Source organism: Hippoglossus stenolepis, chromosome 12, assembly GCF_022539355.2.
Source record: "Hippoglossus stenolepis isolate QCI-W04-F060 chromosome 12, HSTE1.2, whole genome shotgun sequence".
Taxonomy (NCBI): domain Eukaryota; kingdom Metazoa; phylum Chordata; class Actinopteri; order Pleuronectiformes; family Pleuronectidae; genus Hippoglossus; species Hippoglossus stenolepis.
In genome coordinates, this window is record NC_061494.1 from 13198997 (window position 1) to 13220001 (window position 21005).

At 41.4% G+C, this 21005-nt stretch overlaps 1 protein-coding gene across 1 annotated transcript; it reads left to right on the plus strand.

Moving 5' to 3' along the window:
- The first annotated feature begins 748 nt into the window (after positions 1-748).
- Positions 749-21005, plus strand: abcc2 (ATP-binding cassette, sub-family C (CFTR/MRP), member 2). The gene is made up of 32 exons (XM_035173437.1): positions 749-1349; positions 2960-3136; positions 3899-4045; positions 4153-4293; positions 6476-6601; positions 6708-6763; positions 6845-7100; positions 7197-7369; positions 8065-8242; positions 8713-8967; positions 10318-10383; positions 11256-11393; positions 11489-11635; positions 11719-11803; positions 11916-11982; positions 12111-12237; positions 12449-12625; positions 12762-12929; positions 13079-13256; positions 13741-13876; positions 14069-14171; positions 14292-14511; positions 14953-15107; positions 15699-15854; positions 16000-16199; positions 16324-16450; positions 16604-16705; positions 16820-16963; positions 17633-17791; positions 17892-18058; positions 18770-18964; positions 20618-21005. Exons 1-32 carry the CDS (start codon positions 1305-1307, stop codon positions 20745-20747), a joined length of 4701 nt encoding a protein of 1566 aa, XP_035029328.1. The 5' UTR covers positions 749-1304; the 3' UTR covers positions 20748-21005.

Consider the following 21005-nt stretch of genomic DNA (forward strand, 5'->3'; position numbering starts at 1 on the left):
GAACCAAAATGTATTGGGTTTTTGCTTGGATCATGTCCCACTTATTGTATGGATATATATTGGATGTTTCTTTGCTCTGGACCTTTTCACCACAAGTTTACTTCGCAACATGTTTTGTTCAAGGAGCCTTTGGGAGAAAGACTGGCTCCATGTATACACACTTACCTCATGCAGGCAACAGCATACATTGTAGTCAAATGTATATGATAACCTTCTTCTTTTTCTCTCTCTAAGGCCACTGGTCATGCTCACCTTTGCTTCACTTGTCACGTGGCTGTCCTTGGGGCTGTACACACAATGAGTCAGCCAATCGGTCACAATTTTTTTGTTATCAAACATGTAATGATTAAGCCTTCACACAATCAGTGGGTTATCTGTATTTGGGATCATCACAGTAAACTACCCTTGGTCTGAATCTGGAGAGAGGACTCACCAGGGAAGTTAATGTGTGCCTCTTGACTTTATTATCCTGTAAACAACATGTACTGTATATTAGTCAAGCCCTGCCCGAGCAGAATGGGAAACGGAAAGAGAGGGAGAACAACAAATATCCCTTCTCCCAAAACTACCACTAGAAAGCAGCATTTTTTTCAGCAAAGCAGAAATGAATCTAATGTGACTTGTGCTGAAAATGGTTCAGAGTGAGTGAAAGCATGCAAAGTGGAAACACATGGGATGTAATGAGCACCCCCATTCACATGTTTTTGGTTGTCCATCCCCCTAACAGAGGAAAACCATTCCAGGACAGCGTATGCAATGTTATGTATATCTCCACTTTGTCCTCTTCCATGCATGAAGTTTTTGAACTCTGGACACATTCGAGCACAGAGGACTGTCTGAGAGGTGGGGCAAAAGCTGGATTTTCTCAAAGACTCCGAGTTCTCTCATTTGCATCTGGATTATTTGTATTAGGAGGACTCCTCTTGTGTGTTTGTGCTTCTTGCAGATGACAGACGAGCCGTGAGGACTGCCTGAGGATGAACCTCCACCTTCAGCCTTAAAAAGAAAGAGAGACTCAAGTGAAGCAATAACTCACTTGCTCCTGCTCTTCACGTAAATCCTCAACTGTTTTGGCACACTCGTGTTTTTTCTCTGCACGAGGAAGTCTCAAAGCTTTCTTTTGGCTTAAAAGCCTCATGGCTTTAAGTTCCTCGGAGTCACGTCCTGCAATTGTCTCTGGAGTGGGGGTGGACAGGGGAGAGTGACGGAGCGTTTGAGTCACTCTCAGTGGCGTTTCAGCAGAGGGCAAAAGGCAACTTGGTTGTCTAGTCTCCTGAGGGCAACCGAAGCCACACGTGTGGGCCATGTGTGCCGCAGCGTTGGAGGAGTACTGTGGCTCCGTTTTCTGGGTGAGTTCAACAACCGGAGAAAATGCCGATAAAAATAGACATTAGTAGTTGAGGAAAATTGAAGATGAGCTCACTTGACACTTTCTTTAGAATGGGAGTTTGAATAACCTGCCACACACACATATATATGATCACTTGCTAAGACAGTAAATGTACTTAAATGTAATGAAGGAGAGGATGAACGCTAAGACCTGTAATACAACACATATGTCATATAAAACCAAACTTTCCTTTTGTCCCCTTGAGACCTGACATAACAGTTATAACCTCATTGAAACAGACTTTTTCAACTTCTCAAAAGTAGCAGTGTTGCGGGACGTCTGTATGTGATTGTGTTATTTTGTACATGTGGTCATATTATTGTCAGTCCCCTGCACCATGTGTGAGGCCAATCAATCTGTCAGTTTCAAACAGTGGTAGATTTAATGTGCTATATAGTAAAACATAGAATACATTAAACAGATGAGATAGAAAATACATATTGACACTCGGTAACGTTCACCCATGCAGCAATGAAATACAATATGCCCTCTAAGGTATGCACTCGCAAACACACACACACACACACACACACACACACACACACACACACACACACACACACACACACACACACACACACACACACACACACACACAAACACACACAAACACACACACACAAAACACAAACACACACTACTAACTGCCAAAAGCCAGAGAGAAAAGAAATGTGTGGAATTTGCTCGTAAAGAAGATGCAGATGCTGCCGATCTCAGGCAGTTTGTTCCAGAGAAAAGTGACTAAAGTTACTAAATGCACCATTACCTGATTTATTTTTTAATTCCAGGCAGATTAAGGAGACATAAGAACCTAGATCCAAATGATGGTTGATTTTGAGAAAAAAGGCAGAAATGTGTGAAAAATATTGTTATGTAAAAGGTGACCATATCTTCGATAATGCGTTCATGAGCGTGTTATGTTTTCAACCCTTGTACACAGTGAGCTCAGTGAACATGTGACCATTGAGTAGGACATGACTTGGCATGTACCGTAACTACAGTCAAGCACGCATCAAGCACACACTATTCAACCATTACTCTGTCTAAAGAATATGTGATTCATTCAATTTAAAAATAACCATTATATAATTAAATACATTCTTGACTTTTCAATTACTTTTTTTAAATTTTTATAAATTATTCATCATTTTAGTCATTTTTTCCTCTGGTTTCCGCTTCTTTAAACTAGATTAGATGAGAGGATTTGCTGCTTTTCTTCGTCATGTATCTTGTCAAACTGAGTTGCTTAAAACGCTAATGAATATAATTTGTTTTTAAGGATTTGATTTGCACAATTTTCTGATCTCTGCCGGGGTCTCTGACTCATATAACGCAATAAACTCCACAGCTTCCAGCCCCTTTCACACCCTGTTCTTCTCGGTCCATTAGCACCAACAGTGCACATTGAACATGCCACTGCACATAGGGAGCGGCGACTTATTGGCTTTAATCTCCTAAACCATCGTTGATTAAATTTCTAATCAGAGACATACGAGGTGTCCCTGTGGTGCCTGTGGCTCCAGAGGTTCATGGATGAGTCACGTGTATGTATGTGTTTTTGCACTTCAGAATGACTCATATGTGAACAGAGAAGACCCAGACCTGCCAGTATGTATGCAGCAGACGGTGCTGGTGTGGATCCCCCTGGGCTTCCTGTGGCTCTGTGCCCCGTATCACCTGGTGTCTCTCTGCAGGAGGACGAAAGTGGAGAGAGGACACTTGTCCAAGCTCTACCTCTACAAACAGGTAAGGCATTCATAAAGGAAAAGAAACAGAAAAACATTATTTTGTATGAAAAATATTATATATTAAATATGTTGTCCACAAAAACATCCCGTTATGTCTTTAAAAATTCTTAAAATCACATGTACTTCTTCTCCCTCATCAAAATATTCAGAATCAAATAAAGTTCAATTGTTTTTAGATTTGAAAGTTAAAACTATGAGTATCTCCTAACACTAGACATTTGGACTTACCATATGACTTTTGTGTAAGATGATTATTGGACTAAAACTGCCTCTTATTGCTAGTTGTGGTGTCCCTAAACAATACTTGTACTTGCAAGCTGAGATTCAAGGTGAGCGAAGGGAAAAGTAGATGAATGTGATAACTTACAGTGTTGAATACTGGTCGTGCATCAATCTGCACAACGAAGCTCAAACATCCAAATGGAGAAACAAAAAGCCAAAGAGTCTTTTGAATAAAGGGAGGTTTCATCCATCCATCCATCATCTGTATCGCTTTTCCTTTGGCTCTCACTGACTTTGGGCGAGAGGGGGGGTACACCAAGTCGGCCGCAAATCCAAAGACAAACAACTATTCACACTTAAGAGCAATATAGAGTCTCCATTTAACCAAAGCTATATGTCTTTGGATTGTGGGAGAAAACCCACAAAGGCACAGGGAGAACATAACTTCACATAGAAAGGCAGATCCCAGAACCACAGGTGACAGTGCTAACCACTGGACCTCCGTGCCTCCAGCCTTACCTGTGTGTTCTCTCCTCAGCTTTTGGTGTCTCTATTGTTCCTGACGGCCATTGCGGACCTTGCAGTCACAATAGGAGAGAACTATGGTCCACACGAAGGCAACCCTTCAACGGAGAAATACCCTGCTGTATACTACGTAAACCCCGGCCTGTATGCTGTCACATGGGTAGATATATTTTGTCTTTTTTTATATTTCATTTTTGATATGCTTTGGTACCCTAGATGGAAAGATGGCATGTTTGTTTTATGTTCTGACGTAATCTCCTTCGTTAGATCCTTCTGTTGTTGTGCCAGGAAGCAGTGAGACGAATGGAAGGAGCAATTGACTCCACCACTCTCTTCCTCTTCTGGTTGCTGCTCTGTGTGTGCAACATCTTCCCTTTCCAGTCCTTGACACGAGAGGCAATCAAGCCGGTATGAAGCAAAAAAGTTCAGAACAATTCATTACTCAGATGTAATGCAATCAGCAGATGTGATGCATCTCATCTCACCAGATGTACTGTATCAGCAATGCACAACTCACTGTTGCACCTACTTCACACTGAAAGACCCCCTCCAATGAAAATCAAGTTTATAACCATCTGGTGTTTTTTATATGAGACAAAACGTATCAGCAAAATAATAGACGTACGACATGTCTCCACTTTGTCCCATTGTACTAAATTATCCTGGATACGGGTGCCGCCATCTTTTGACGTCATCTGGAGCCAGAGTCTTTGCAGTAATAGCGTTCTGAGGAGGAAGTTGCGAAATCGAGTCCAATATCAATGCTCGACCAATCGCGACTCAGTTGTCAATCATGGTGTTTCATCCTTTTTTTATTGCATCAAATAACTAATTAAAAATGTACCAGAAGAATGGACACTTGAACATACGTTAGTGTAAGAACAACTGTTGTGCCATAATGCATCAAACGTGATACCATAAAATGGTGTGCCTTTCGGCATTCAATAAATTTGGTTATCAAAATTTATTATTAGATATTAATATTTTATTATTAATATTAAATAATAACTTTAATTGATTAAAGTTACCTCGGGGCACCACCCTTCAAAGGAAGGGAAAAGATAGCCAATTTATTGATTAAGTCTCATAGATTAAGGTTCTAACTACAAATTTTGGAACTCTGATTAACAATTAAATTAATAACTATAACCAAAATTACCATATAGATAGTTAGCTAAGTTGAAAGATATGGGGTTCTTGACAGTGTAGAGGTTGGCGAAATTCACTTATGCAACATTAATGAAAAAACATTTGTGAAAGAAAAACATTTATTATGAATATAATAAAGTATAAAAACACAAATTACTAACAGTCTAATTGCTAAACAAAGATAGGTATGTGTGTATACATGTGTGTGTGTCTGTGTGAGTCAGCGTGCTTTCAAGATGGTGGCTGGCCAAAGAGATAACACCCGTCCCCCACCTATTGGAATGTTTACGACCTGTAGCGATAATGAGGTGAAGAGTTATGCGTGTGTCTGTGTGTGTGCCAAATTAGAGGAAGTTACTAGATTGGATGCAACGAAAGACTGTGAAGAGCATAACAGACTAACATTACTTTCTCAATAACTTGTACCCAAAATATCACAACACCACAAATCAAACTTATAAACCTCACACAGAATCGAATAAACAGTCTTGCTTAGCCTAGTATAATTATTAAGCCCAGTTGTGTTACCAGTCCGTGGAAAGGGGAAAAAGGAAGTTGCTGTGCAGTTCGCAGTTTTGTGTCGTCTTGCTGGTTTCGGTTGAGTTCAGTTCAGTTGCCGGCTGAAGTTTGCAAGCAGGACATTGAGTCGCTGCTAGGACGTTGGTAGAGCTTGGAGGGCGAGGAGGTTTCCTTGGTGAGATGAGCTGGAAGCTGCACCTTTGTGCTCCTCTCGAAGAGTTGGATGGGAAGAGAAGATGTGAGCTGGAGAAGAGGCTCCACAGCCTTCCCTCCTGTGGAAGGATCGTAGGAAGAGGCAGGGCGAGGCTCGACAGCCTTCTCTCCGTTGAGGGAGTTTAGAAAGAGAGCTCGAGAAGCTGGAGAACCTAGCTTATATTGGCCCGGTGACCTCACAGGTCATGGGGTCCAGAGTGACCAATGGGAGTTGAAACCTGTGTCCCTGGGGGGGGTTTCCACCCCTCTGTGTGAAGTTGATGCCCTCTGGGACATTGAGTTCCTTGCTCTGGTTTTTAATGGCCCCTGGGAGACGGAGTCCTGGAGGGACATGCTGCTTCAGGCTTTGATGGCACATGTAGGCCGAAGTGTGGTTTCACACAAAACCATGGCCCAACATAACCTAAAATGCCAGAAAACTATCATTGAGAAAAATGTATTTAGTGTGTACTTTGACACTTTATTTTGGTCCATGTCCCGTTTACTGACATGGAGGGGGCAGGGGTTTATGACCTATACTGCCGCTGATGTGTCAGGCGGGCAAGTGATCAATCTAATTTGGCTTCACTTTTGGGGATCTGTCAAGTCGGACACCTTTATATACAGTCTATGAGCAAAATAAGGAGTTTATTGCCATGGCTGAGTATCTTGGAATTGTTTATTCTGTTTAATCAATGGCAGTCACTCTAAACATATTTCTTTCACTCAGGAGGGAGTGATCAGTGATGTCCCTCGGTTTTGCCTTTTCTTCATTTCCTTTGGGCTCCAAGTGATTGCACTTATTCTCTCTGCTGTGGCTGATGTCCCCCCAGAAATGGAGGAGTCAGTAAAAAAGGTAGCTGGAAACCCAAATAGAAGCATTTTCTATCATAATACACAGAATTTGCATTGCTAATAATCCATCTATGAGCTGTTTGTTTTATCATTGTTTCTATTTGCAGAATCCTGAGGCTGGTGCTGCATTTCTGAGCAGAATCACCTTCAACTGGTTTAACAGGTAAACTAGAGTTTGCTACAGTAAGAATACAAACATACACCATGATTTCTAGTAACCAAACGCTTCTCTTTGTCTCTGCAGTATGGTGGCAAAGGGCCACAAGCAGACGCTGACTCAGGAGGACCTGTGGGACCTGAAAGAGGCTGACAGCACTGGTTCCATCAGCAAAGTATTTCACTCTTTCATGCAGTTGGATGTGGCTGCAGCTCGCGTTCGCCTCCAAGCCCGACTGAAGAAGAAACGGGAAAAGCGCAGTGCCAAAGCCAAGGGAGAGGCCTTCGAAAATGGCTTCAGCAACGGCCTGAGTGCAGGCGTCAGTCAGGATGTGTTGATGATGGTGAGGGTGTGCAGAGAAACACACACACACACACACACACACACATTTATTTGCCTGTTGTGCCAGATTCATTGTTTTTCAAACATTTTTCTTCAGGAGAAAAAGGGAGAGAAAGCAGATAAAAAAAAGAAAAACGGGGAGAAAGCTGACTATCCGAAATCGTGGCTGTATCCAACAATTTTCAAGAGCTGTAAAAAGGATTTCCTTATATCTGCCCTCTTCAAAGTTGTGCAGGACATACTGGTTTTTGTCAGCCCTCTAATTCTGAAGTGAGTCAAGTTTCAAATAATCTCGCCTCATCATGGTCCGAATATGTTGCAGATTTTGTTCAGATTGACGTGTGTTTTTCATTGATTGTGATTGATTGAGATTATTTAATTGTTCCTTACACAACTAGATGTTAACCTTGAACCTAACTGACAATAAAGCAGAATTTAGTGTTTACTGCTCATTGCTGCCTCACCCCTGTCAGCACTCATGCAATCATTAACTCAAAGGTTAGGGTTAGCTATATCCTCACTGTGTACCACAGGGAGTCAGTATACATACAGTGGATTGCTGAAGTGGGAACAATAATTGGGGGGGGAGAGGGGGAGGAATCTCCCCTCAACCAGGGAGCATAAAAAATTGCCCCCCTCCCCAAAACCTATGAACAGACTCTGTCACGTACAATTCAGTCGACGTCCTTCAAAGCTGTAAAAATAGAGCTGCTGTGCTGTATTTTTGTGAATAATCCAACCTTTGAATCATTCATCACTCAGTGAGTCAGTGATTAGGTCAAACATCAACACATCTCACCATGCCCCACAGGGGGAGGGGACATTGTAAGGAAAGCAAACAGAAAACAAAATGAAGGAAAATATAATACTTAATATGATTAGGCGTTAGATAACTGCAGCTAGATGATTGAAATACCACAGTACCTTGTGTTGTGTCATCACTTTTAGCTATTTTCTTTTGCCAGAGCGATGATCTCCTTCACTCAGGACAAATCCAACTATGTCTGGGAGGGATACATCTATTCACTGTTGCTCCTGCTGGTGGCCATTCTGCAGTCCCTGTGCCTGCAGCAGTACTTCCAACACTGCTTTTTGCTGGGGATACAGGTCCGCACCGCCATCATGGATGCTGTGTACAAAAAGGTGAGAGGAGTGACAGTGCAATGACATTGTCTTACTTTATTTCAGACTGTGAGCTTCCATTCGGTGTTTGCCATGACGGAGACCTGTGAATGGCTGTGTCAGTCCAATATGGCAAAATAAAAATAAGCCTTAGTTTATCATTGGATGGCGATGAACGGTACATATGTTTTTCCCCAAACAGTGGCGGAAATAATAGGTAGATGATGAACACATAATCGCTGCCAAAAAGAGCAACATGTTGGGTGTCACAGTCAGCCTTTTTTCCTTCTAGATAAACTCCCTTAGCTCGGCATTGTCTCCTACTGTGTATTACTGTGTGTTATAATAACCACACACCATCAGTCAAATAATTTGTTTCACTTTTATTAGCAATCGCAAATTCCCAAAACATTGTCGTCCTCTTGCTTCCTTTCCTACTCCCCTGCGGTTGCATCTCACCCAGCATATCCCTCTTTATCCCTTTTTCCAAGGCACTGGTGATGTCTAATGACAACCGCAAAGAGTCGACGGTCGGAGAAACGATGAACATGATATCAGCTGATGCCCAGCGCTTCCACGATGTGACATCTTTCTTCCACCTGATTTGGTCCTGCCCTCTGCAGATCATCTTGTCCGTTGCTTTCCTGTGGATGGAAATCGGACCTTCTGCATTAATAGGACTGGCAGTCATGTTGTTGGTGGCGCCGATGAATGTGCTGCTCACCACAAAGGCCAGACTTTTCCAGGTCAGCAGAATTGCATTTTAGACAGGATAGTTCTCGAAGCTTGAGAGAATAATGAACTTTTTTTAAAGAGCTGTGGCTCCAGTCTTTGCACACTGGTAACGGAATTTAAAGGGATAGTTCACGCTGAAATGAAAATTCACTCATTATCTACTCACCATTATGCCGATGGAGGGGTGGGGGAAGTGTTTGAGTCCACAAAACACTTTAGGAGTCTCAGGGGTAAACAGTGTTCGAGCAGAAACCAATACAACTGAAGTAAATGGTGACCGAATCTTCAGACGTAATAAAACAACAGAAAGAACACAACACGCCAACATACTGCTCGTGTGGTGTCATCCAAGTGTCCGCAAGCCCCAACATTCATATCTGACTAGAGACGAGGTCATTTACACTTTGTTTTAAGCCTAAATGTCGATGATTCGTTCCAACAAGGTGCATTCAAGGACAGTCGGCCATGCTAACGTCCGCTAGCTTAGCCACTTCTGGTGGACTTTTAGGGTTAAAACACGATGTAAATGATGCCGTTTCAAGTCGAATATGGATGTCTGGGCTTGCGCACACTTGGATGACATCACACGAGCAGTATGGAGGCGTGTTATGATATTTTCTGTTGTTTTATTACGTCTGAAGATTTGGTCACCACTTACCTTAATTGTATTGGATTCTGCTCTAACACCCCTGAGCACTCTTAAAATGTTTTGTGGACTCAAACACTACACCCACCCCTCCAACTCCTGGACAAACATGAGGAACCTGTCACTAATCAGGGTGGTTGACAGAAGCAAACAGACACCTGAGCCTCAGTGCATTAATTACCAACACATAAGCAAACAATGAAGCATTCCTCATTAGGAATGATTTTCAAATCATGCAGTTTACTTGTCTTTTGTTCATGGGACAATGACACCATTTGTGCTCATGCTGACAAACTAAATACATGGAGAAAAAGACCAAACATTGTTTTCATACTGTACATATGTTTAAAACACCTGTGCAGTCCTTCCTATCCATAATCATCCTTTCTCAGAATTCCATCAAGTCCATCCACATCAATTTAAATCCTCTGTCAAGTGATTGCCTTCATAGTTAATGCCATCATTTGTTTTGCTGTGTGTTCAAAACTCATTTCTTCGCTATCAGTTTTCTTCCGGGTCATTTAAAATAATTGTTAATAATGGGCCAAGCATTTGTTTCACCACATTAATAAAGTGTTTGTCTTGGAGACAGGAGAAATTCCAAATTTTTGTCAAAAGACATTTTCCCAAAAATGTGAAACGGCTTTGAGAATAGGTGATTCAAAGGTTGCTTTTTGATTAATTAAACCTCTCTCTCTGACTGATCTATTTTCAGATAGACAACATGACGTGTAAAGACAAGAGACTGAAGATTATGAATGAAATACTCAATGGGATCAAGGTGAGTTTCCTTATTTAGTCAAAGGAGACATATTATACTCATATTTGGGTCATTACTTGAAAAGGTTTACATGCTCTAATGTTCAGAGAACACATCACTTTCCTCAAACTGTCGACTGCTGCAGCTCCTCTTTTCAGCCAAACGCTTGGTTTTAGCTCCTTTCTATTTAAGCCCCCCCCCCGCCCCAATAAAGGCCAGTCTGCTCTGATTGGCCAGTTGGCCCACTCTGTCGTGACTGGTCCACCACTTCCAGTACATGTAGGAAATCTCCGCTCCCACTTCACCTGGCTTCGTGTGGAGGCGTGACTATATATCCACTAGGCGTGCATTATACAAATGTGACATCAGAAATATGCGGAAGTATTGGTTGGACTACTGACGAGCTGTTTCAGGAGCTTCAGTGTTTTCTGTGGGGGACTGGAGCTCCCTTTACCATAGACTTTGTACTTTTTACCTTGCAGGCCTTTTACATACACAAAAAACCTATACAACACACTAGAGGAAAGAGAAAAGTGAAAAAGTATAATATGTTTCCTTTAATTCCTAGTTAATATCTCCCATCATTGTTAACTGGTGTAAGATTACCACCTCTACTCCTTTTTTCCGGGTAAAAATATTTCAGCCACATCAATGGAGGTGGGCGACTCCAAGTGAGACCATCCTCATATGAAAGGCTTTATGCTCAAAAGGGAAAAAGCTAAAAATACGCTGCAGTGTTTTCTATTGTACTGAAATAACCTCCTGTGGTTTATTAACATTGACTGCATAAGATTTGAAAGTTATTTCTCTGTTCCCCCACCCTTCCTTTTCCTTTTCCCTCTACAATGCCCCCTACTCCCTCGTCCCCCTCTTTGTCTTTGGCCTTCCACCAGATTTTGAAGCTGTATGCATGGGAGCCATCCTTCCAGACGCAGGTCGAAAGCATCAGGGAGGAAGAACTTAAAGTCATGAAAAAGTTTGCCTATTTGTCTAGTGTCTCTAGCCTCATTTTCACATGTACTCCAGTTATGGTGAGTCCTGGGAAAGAGCATCACAGAAAGACAAGAGGCTGGTCAAGGATGGTCTTTGCAAATAATTGTTTTTCCTCACACTGTCCTTTCTGCAGGTTTCTGTGCTCTCATTCGCGGTGTACGTTTTGTTGAGCCCAGACAATATTTTGACTCCTGAGAAGGCTTTTACTTCCATCACGATTTTTAACCTCCTACGATTTCCCCTCTCTATGATGCCCATGGTCATCGCTATGATAGTTCAAGTAAGGGAAGCACGATTCATTCATGAGCCCACATACAAAAAAACTATCGCAGAACCACACTAACCTGCTCTTTGTCACTTCAGACAGAAGTGTCTAAGGATCGCCTGGAAAAGTTTCTGGGAGGTGAAGACCTTGAAAGTGACCTTGTGGGGCATGACCCCAGTTGCGGTATGTCAGCTTTCAGTTGTGTTCCTCATCAGAGCAGCAAAGCATATTTACCTATTTGTTTATACCTGTAAACTTCCTCTGGCTTATCTATGCTTCTGTTTCCATTTGTTAGACTCTGCTGTCAGTGTATGTGACTGTTCCTTTGCTTGGGAAAGAGATGCTGAACCTCTGCTTAAAGAGTATGTCTGTTTTGTTAAACACTTTGCACATTTGATGATTCAGTTATATGGCTACAAAAACGTCTTTTAATGTCTTTTTGTGTTTTTCACAATATTGACATATATATGTGCTCCGTGTATGTTACCAGCATGTCCTTAGACATTAAGCCTGGTCGGTTGGTAGCAGTAGTGGGAGCAGTGGGCTGCGGAAAGTCGTCTCTCATATCAGCCCTCCTGGGAGAGATGCACAAGGTCAAGGGTTCTGTCAACATTCAGGTGAAATCTTATTTCTGACATTATATCTGTCAAATAATAATACGTGTGTTTAGCCAAGGACATGCAATGTGCACACAACTCAAAGAAAATCACTCCCTGAGTAAAGTTAGTCTTTTTAACCTTTTCATAATAAATTGTTCCATATGGCAGGAGGCTGGTCCACCTTGTGATTAGAAGCAATACAAAGGCTCTTACATTTCTTCCTTTCCAGGGTTCCCTTGCATATGTGCCACAGCAAGCCTGGATCCAAAATGCCACTCTAAGGGATAATATCATGTTCGGCTCTCCCACTGAGGAGAGGAGGCTGCAGGAGGTGATTGAGGCTACTGCCCTGTGCCCTGACCTGGAACTGCTGCCTGCTGGAGACATGACTGAGATTGGAGAGAAGGTAAGAATCTTAAAAGGGTTTCAAGGGTTTGAGACCTCATGGATCTTAATATGATACTGTGATATTTTATTGATTAATATATTTCTTATTGGTAAAATATCCTAATAATAACCTAATATTTTCTTCATCCCCTCAGGGCATCAATCTCTCCGGAGGTCAGAAGCAGCGTATTAGCTTGGCGAGAGCAGTTTATAGTCAGGCTGATGTTTATCTGTTGGATGACCCCTTGTCTGCAGTGGACTCTCATGTGGGAAAACACATCTTTGATAAAGTGATTGGACCTAATGGACTTCTCAAAGATAAGGTTTGTGAACTGAACCTGCATTTATTTTTGATAAAAAATGTGAATGTTGATTTACTGGCCTTCTAGAACGTCTGCTGCAGTGAATGTTTTAACATTTTTAAAGTAAATTATGGTTTCACCGCCAAGGCTCAATGTGTCTATCTGCACAGACTCGTGTCCTGGTGACTCATGGCATGAGCTTCCTGCCTTACGTTGATGAAGTAGTGGTGTTGCTGGATGGAGTGATTTCTGAGGTTGGATCCTACAAGAGCCTGCGCGCCAGCAAAGGGGCTTTTTCTGAGTTTCTCGACACATATGCCCAAGAAGAAAGAAAACGGACCTATTCAGGTAGTTTTGCTTTTTTTTTTTCTCACAGCATCATCACTCAACATAAGCTGCACAATGTTCTGTTTTTAAGTGACGCAACCGATAAAACTCATATCTGTCACCATTTATGCTTTACTATATGATTATGAGTTGGCATTATTTCAATATGTTGTAAGAAACATTCTGGCCTTTTCTTTGTATTTGTGTTAACACTTTATATTAATGCGATTCACTCAATTCCCTTACTGCCTGAAATCACATCCTGATAGCCATCAATAATTAAAGCGACCAATCATTTTGTTTGGCTGGCGTACCTGTCTGTCACTAACCGACCTGTCTGACTGCGCGCACCCTGTCCGTGCTCTCTCTGTTGATTTGCATTGAGTCTTAACTGTGCTTTATACACTTGCCTTGCTGCACCTGACGCATCGTCAAGTTGATCAAGTACACCGTTTCTAAAAGACCTTTCAGACCCGATGTATAATGTGTGACCATGTTTATTCAGACAGTTCCCAAGACACAACAGACTTGCCTCTCGTCTCTGAAAGCGAGGACACCCAGGTTGACTCGGCTTTGGAGGACACGGTTACTGTGACACTGAAGAGAGAAAACAGCCTCCGCCGCAGCAAGAGATATGGAAGGTTAGAGCTGAGTGAGCGAGGGAGGGAGGGAGTGAGTGAGTTGGAATCATCTCGCTTTTGCTCTCGGTTTAAGTCACTGTGCTTGTGTGTGTGTGAGTGTGTGTGTGTATGTTTCCTAAATATTGTGTCATAGAGGAGTTTTGTTGTATATTATTCTCCAACTTTATTTCATTTTATTTCAATTTTTTCTAGTATCAGAAAAAGAAAAAACAGTGGTTTAAAAGAACCAGAGTCTGCTGGTAAATCAAAGGAAGGCGAGAGGATAATAGAGAAGGAAACTATGGAAACAGGACAGGTAATATGAAAATGTTCCCGGTCTGCCTAAATACTTTTTTAACCACACAAATGACACAAAGTTAGAACTTGAAAAGTAAAACATGTTTCCTTCACATGTTTTCTGCTCTTTGATATCCAGGTGAAGTTCTCAGTGTATCTTCAGTACATGCGAGCCATCGGCTGGGTGTATTCCATCGGCGCTGTGGGGTTCTTCACTGCCTTTAGCAGCACTGTTGTGGGTCAGAATATATGGCTGAGTGAATGGACCAATGATGCAGTGGTCTACTACAACAGGACATACCCTGACTCTAAGAGGGATACCAGGATAGGAGTGTATGCAGCTCTTGGATTTCTGCAGGGTAAATGGAATGTTAATCACACTGTATCCATTGCTTTTTATGCCTATTTTACACCCTTGTTTTGCAATTCTGGTTTCTACAGTTAATGTTAATTTTCCCATATTGATGTTAAAATGTTGCGGTAGATCAGGTCAGATCAGGGTAACTGACCAAACTGTGATTTTATGCCAGGCTTTTCACATTTGTCCTATTTAGACAGTACAAGCAAAGTGATAAGTGATTTTACATCTTTAATCTTGTCTCCCTTTAACTCTAACATCTATGGTGAGGAGCAAAACTCAAATGTACAAAACAGAAGCCACTATTTTTTAATCTAGAGAAATATGCGCTTGAATCTTAACTTTGGTTATTTTTTCGAACACTTATTCATGTTTTTTTGCAAAATTGATTTCAATGTGTGGGGCATAATTATACACTCTTAAATCTCTCCTTTTACGACAGCTATTTTTGCGTTCCTTGCAACACTGCTCTTAGCCAGTGGTTCAATCACTGCCTCTCGTATTCTGCACTCAAGACTCCTCAACAACATACTGCGAGTTCCAATGGTGTTCTTTGACACTACGCCACTCGGAAGAGTGGTCAACCGCTTTGCAAAGGTAGAATTTTTTTGGTGTTCTTTCATATGTGTTTAATAATTTTTCACATTTTCTTCTTTCGTTACTTGTCTGTTCTTGCTTTGCTGCCTTTTGAGGTGTTAGTACCAATATATTCTTAAAAATGTAATTGTAAGAGGGCCGATTGACCAAGTCTGCCTCAGGTTGTCTCAGCACTTTCAGCTGCTCTCAAATCCTCGGGCATAATGTTCCAGTGGCTAGAAACATAAAAACTGCCTCATGACCCAACTCGTTCAGTAACTTAAAACTTCTAGACAACTAAGTAGGTGAAAGACCACGAAGAAAGTGCTTCAAAAACAAGTATTTAAAAGGTATAAAATCAATATGGAAACTGACAGGCAACCAATTTAAGGATTTTAAAACAGACAGCAGATTTCTCAATCAATTCCCAAATTCAATTCTCCCTGGCGTCCCCTCAGATTACCTTGAATTAAAGTAAATCTCCAGGAGCTATGGCTCTTCAACAAGTTTTAAAAAAATTGCATTTAGGTAGTGGTGTTTTAATTTGCTTTGGGCCACTTGAAAGTAATGAGAAACCTCTAATGAAGACCAACTTTTTTCACACTCCTAAAGGACATTTACACGATAGACGAAGCCATTCCTATGTCTGTTCGCTCCTGGATCCAGTGCCTGCTGAGTGTACTGTCGACACTGATGCTCATCTGGATCACCACTCCTATCTTCATCGCCATCACCGTTCCTCTGGCTGTGGTCTACTACATCGTACAGGTAAGCAAGATAGAGCAGGAAAAATGAGGATTGAAAACTCGTTTTTTAAAAACCGAACAGAATGTACTGCAAACAATGAATGTTGGAGAGAGAAAGGCTCTATCGACAGTCTAGCTAATTTGTCTTTTCCTCTCTCTTCACCTAGCGCTTCTATTTAAGGTCTTCAAGACAGCTACGTCGGCTGGACTCGGTGTCTCGCTCTCCTATATACTCTCACTTTGGTGAGACAGTGTCGGGTCTGTCAGTGATAAGAGCCTACGGACATCAAGAGAGGTTTCTCGAAAAGAATGAAACCATTTTGGATGAAAACCTCAGGAGCGTCTACCCATGGATAATGTCAAACAGGTCAGATATTCACCACCAAATCCAAATACGTTCATTTTCAATTTTGGAGTTTGTTAGCAAATGATGACACTTTTAATGTGTGTATGTGTGTGTGTATTTCTGTGCATGTTTGTTTACTGTACAGATGGCTGGCGATCCGTCTTGAGTTCATAGGAAACCTGGTGGTGTTTTTTTCGGCTCTGTTAGCTGTAATATACAGAAATACCCTGGACAGCAGCTTGGTCGGCCTGTCGATATCCTCCGCCCTTAATGTCAGTCACTGATACACACTCGCATCACACACATTGCAGATAATGATACCTATGTAAATGGAAATGATTATTACAGTTTCATAATTCTGGTGATGATAAGGTATAATAGTGCTAACCATGTAAACAGAGGCCTCTCCTCTTTGGACTTTGCAGATAACGCAGAGCCTCAACTGGCTGGTGAGAATGAACACAGAGCTGGAGACCAACATTGTAGCTGTGGAGAGAGTGAGCGAATACTCTGAGATAGAAAACGAGGTACGACAAATTGAGTTTTTCCCAATATTCACAAACATGATCTAATTTCCACATGTTGCAGCAGACCATTCCCACCATTTTCTCTTGTCTTCTCTTGGTTTTTGTTTTCAATAGGCTGAGTGGGTAAATGATAACCGACCTCCAGAGAACTGGCCCGAGGAAGGAAAGCTGGAGTTTGACAACTACATGGTCCGTTATAGACCTGGATTAGACCTAGTGCTGCATGGAATCTCCTGTGACATCAAGGGCACTGAGAAGGTCTGTTACTGTGTGTGTGTGTGTGTGTGTGTGTGTGTGTGTGTGTGTGTGTGTGTGTGTATTACCTGCTTCAGTTTCACAATGGATCAAACATATTTGTATGCATCTCAGCGCTTCATCGTAGCTCAGCTCATTGATTCATTCAGCCCCTCCGGAATTGCACAGACACACAGCGACAATTCTGGAAACCTAGAGTGCCTTCAACAACGTCATTTGATCTTTGCGAACACAAATAGCGTTTGGATTACTTTCATATAGAGCAGTGGAGGGAGATATGATCAGAAGTGGTCACAGGAGACTCACTCGGAATGCTTTTTAATACCAGGTGTGACCAGGGCTTTATCTGTCGACCAATAGAATTGTGTCCGTGTGCTGGTTAGCTTCTTATGTTATTGGAACATCTGCAACAAAGCTGAGAGGACTATGAACGCTATAAGATACTAATCCCCCAGATGGCTTATATCTGGGACTGATTCTTCATTAGGCACTCTGCCAGCTACAGTTGGACACGAATTAGTGCTTAAGATGTATGCATCAGAAAACACAAATTCACTCTGTCTACATTCAGAAACAGATTCAGACACAGTTTATAACCCCTGTGTGAAAAATACAAACGTGTCAGCCGTTGTTACGTTATGTATTTTGTGTGATCTTTCTTGCTGCATCCAGATTGGTATAGTGGGCCGGACAGGAGCTGGGAAATCGAGCCTAACAAACTGCCTGTTCCGAACTATTGAATCTGCTGGAGGTCGCATCATCATTGACGGTATAGATATCTCCACCATCGGCCTGCACGACCTGAGAAGCAGGCTCACGATCATACCACAGGTACACACACACACACACACACAAACACAAACCCACTCAGCCCACACACAGCATTCAGTGTTAAATGGTAGATTGATCGATCCCAACCCTCTGGACGCAGGATCCAGTGTTGTTTTCCGGGAGCTTGAGGATGAACCTGGACCCATTTGACAGATTCAGTGATGAGAACATCTGGAGAGTGCTGGAGCTCTCCCATCTGACGGACTTTGTAGGGGGGCTGTCTGAAAAATTACAATATGAAGTCACAGAGGGAGGAGAGAACCTCAGGTAGGCCATAGAAATAATCATCACTCTTCTATATTACTAAAGATTAAAGCTAAAGCAAAGGAGGACATCTAAAAACATTAGCCTTTATGGTAAAAGTTCAGTTGTTTAGGAAACTCACAGACCAATTGTATTTGTTGTAAATCCACTAATATGATGAAGCCAATCATTGCATATCAAGTCAGTGAGAGAGACACCCACACGGGGCAGAGACAAAAGACATGGTTGGGAAAGGTGGAGGTGGATAGAAGAGGGAAGGGGAAGAATAAAGGTGGTAAAAGATTGCTTCTTCAAAAAACTTATAAAACTGGGTTGTAACTGCTCTTCCCCTTTCATCTTCTTTACATTCTCTCTTTCTTTTTCTCTCCATCTTCCAATCTTGACCTGTATCTCTTTTCTTCCCAAAGGTGAGCTTTAACTGATGCAGTATTTTTTTAGTTTAGTCTGTGACGAAAGTACACTCAGACGCAATTGACATTTTCAGTGTAACCAAATGTTACCTGTATCTAGTGGGATAATATTGCAATGAAAATAAACATATTTAGGTGTAAATGTGTACAGGTGTACCTTTCCAGTACTGTCCGTAAACTGAATTGAAATAAAAGTATTTAAACTTCAGTTGGACTTTAATCTGTCTGAGATAGAATGAGTGTCCATTTATGGTTTATATTCATCTCTGTCTTTTATGAAATTAATATGTCCCTCTCTTCCCAGTGTTGGGCAGAGACAGCTGCTGTGTCTGGCTCGAGCGCTGCTGAGAAAGTCTCGTATCTTAATCCTGGATGAGGCCACAGCTGCTGTCGACCTGGAGACGGACAGCCTGATCCAGAAAACCATCCGCAAGGAGTTTGCGCAGTGCACCATCCTCACCATTGCCCACCGCCTGCACAGCATCTTGGACAGCTCCAGGTAGGTTGTCCTGATATCCATTTCACTCCTTCACTCGCTTCTTTATTCCTCCATGCCTCTGTTTTGTTCTGCTTTGTGTACGGTGCGGGAACCACAAACGGCCTTTAAAACAATGTTTTAAAAGTGTGATGTGGCACATTTTTTTATTTTCACAAAAGCTAATTCCATCAATTTGAATTTATTTATTACCAAGGTGCACAATAATAACAAATATGATGAGGCAAATAAACAGAAATGCCCCATCAATTGTAATTCCCACAATACTTTACTTGGGCTGATAATTAATTCATTTCAGTATTTTAGTATTCTAGTACTTTTTGTTCTCAACATTGAGCCAAACAGTTCATTCTTGACTCCGTAAACATTTGCAGCAGAGGAAGCAATTTCAACTTATTAAAGAACTTTGAACCTTACATCACACAGTCTATATTAAATTCAATTTTATTTGTATATAGTGCCAATCACAACATATATTATCCCAAGGCGTTAACATAGTAAGGTCGATACCGTACAATATCATAGAGAAAGCCAGAGGTTCCCACAACAAGCAAACAAACAAAAACTCACTTCTTCTTCCTCATCTTCATCAGAAAATTGCTCAGTTGTCACAGATCTTGTCAGACACTGAGCTCTTCTAGAGATAGAATATTATCCTTGTTATTGCCCAAATTATTATTGTTATTAAGAGTATCTTTGTCTCTGTTTTTTTTCATGCCGTCCTTTTCTATTTCAGTCCCAAACAATAGGCTAGTCAAATGTAGTATCTGGGTTCATGGGCCAGGCATTCCAGATGCAAGAGTTCATCCTCTGTTGTGACAGAGGCTTGATGGCCACAGGTGCAAGCTCCAAGTCAGCCCCAGTATTATAGGAACATCCGTAATGAGAATCAGACATGAAAAGCGCTGCCAGACTTCAAAGTCTGCGAGCGGCACAATAGGGACAACTGAAGGAGGGCTGAGAGATGGTGCAGAAGGAGGATCCATGAATTCATTCACTGTATTCTATACAATTAATTCATTTTAGAGAACTGGTATTGATAAATGTTTTTTCCTTTAATGCATGCAAGAACCTTCTACTGATCTATAACTAGCATCATAATTGAGAATAACAAAAGGTAAATTCTAAAATCATGCACAAAGCAATGTCAACACTTTTTTAAAACTATATACAGTAAACACAGTTCATTCACCATTTGCCATTCAGCTCTCCAGCTCGTTATGGAAGTGAAGAGCTGGTTTTGTAACATGTTGACGCTCACCTGAATTTGATTTCACACTGAAAAGACATTTTCTCTGCAGCAAAGTCTTGATTAGACCTTTATTTTGATTAGATGTCATTGTAGGAGTGCAGTTAGAAAACAAATGGGCTATCCATCACTTTTTTCATCAACACATTAGCCATCCACTTCACCTACTTCTTCCTGGAAAAAAAGCATTGAAATATGAAGCATACTGTGTCTCTCACCTTGCCCTCTGTGGCCCCCCCGAACTGGTCTTATGTTCTTTTTTTAAATTTTCTAATGGAGAGCACCAATATCTATGCATGCATCCATCATTTAAGCATTTGCCTCTGCTGGATCCTCCTCTGCCAGCCAGTTATGGATTTACACTGCTCAGCATGTCACTCTTGTCTGCTTGTCTTCCTCCTCCACAGGGTAATGGTGCTGGATGCTGGTCAGATTGTGGAGTTTGATTCTCCGAGCAACCTGTTTGAAAAACGAGGTCTGTTCTACGCCATGTCCAAGGATGCTGGGATAACAGGGGGAAATGTCACTGCCCTCTAGTTCTACACTTCTTTTTGTTTTGTTTTTAGGATGATTAAATAATTTAATAGCTTTTTCGCTTAAAATGTGTTTGTTTTTTTAATTGTACTTTGTGCTTTGATTTATCAAATTTTTGGATTTTTCTATCTATAGGAAAGAATGTTATTGATGTTATTCAAACATACTGTATATACATAATATATTGTGTATATACTATTATGCACAAAGGGATCATATGTAAACAGTTTTATTTGTGAAGAATAAATTGTATTTCTCAAA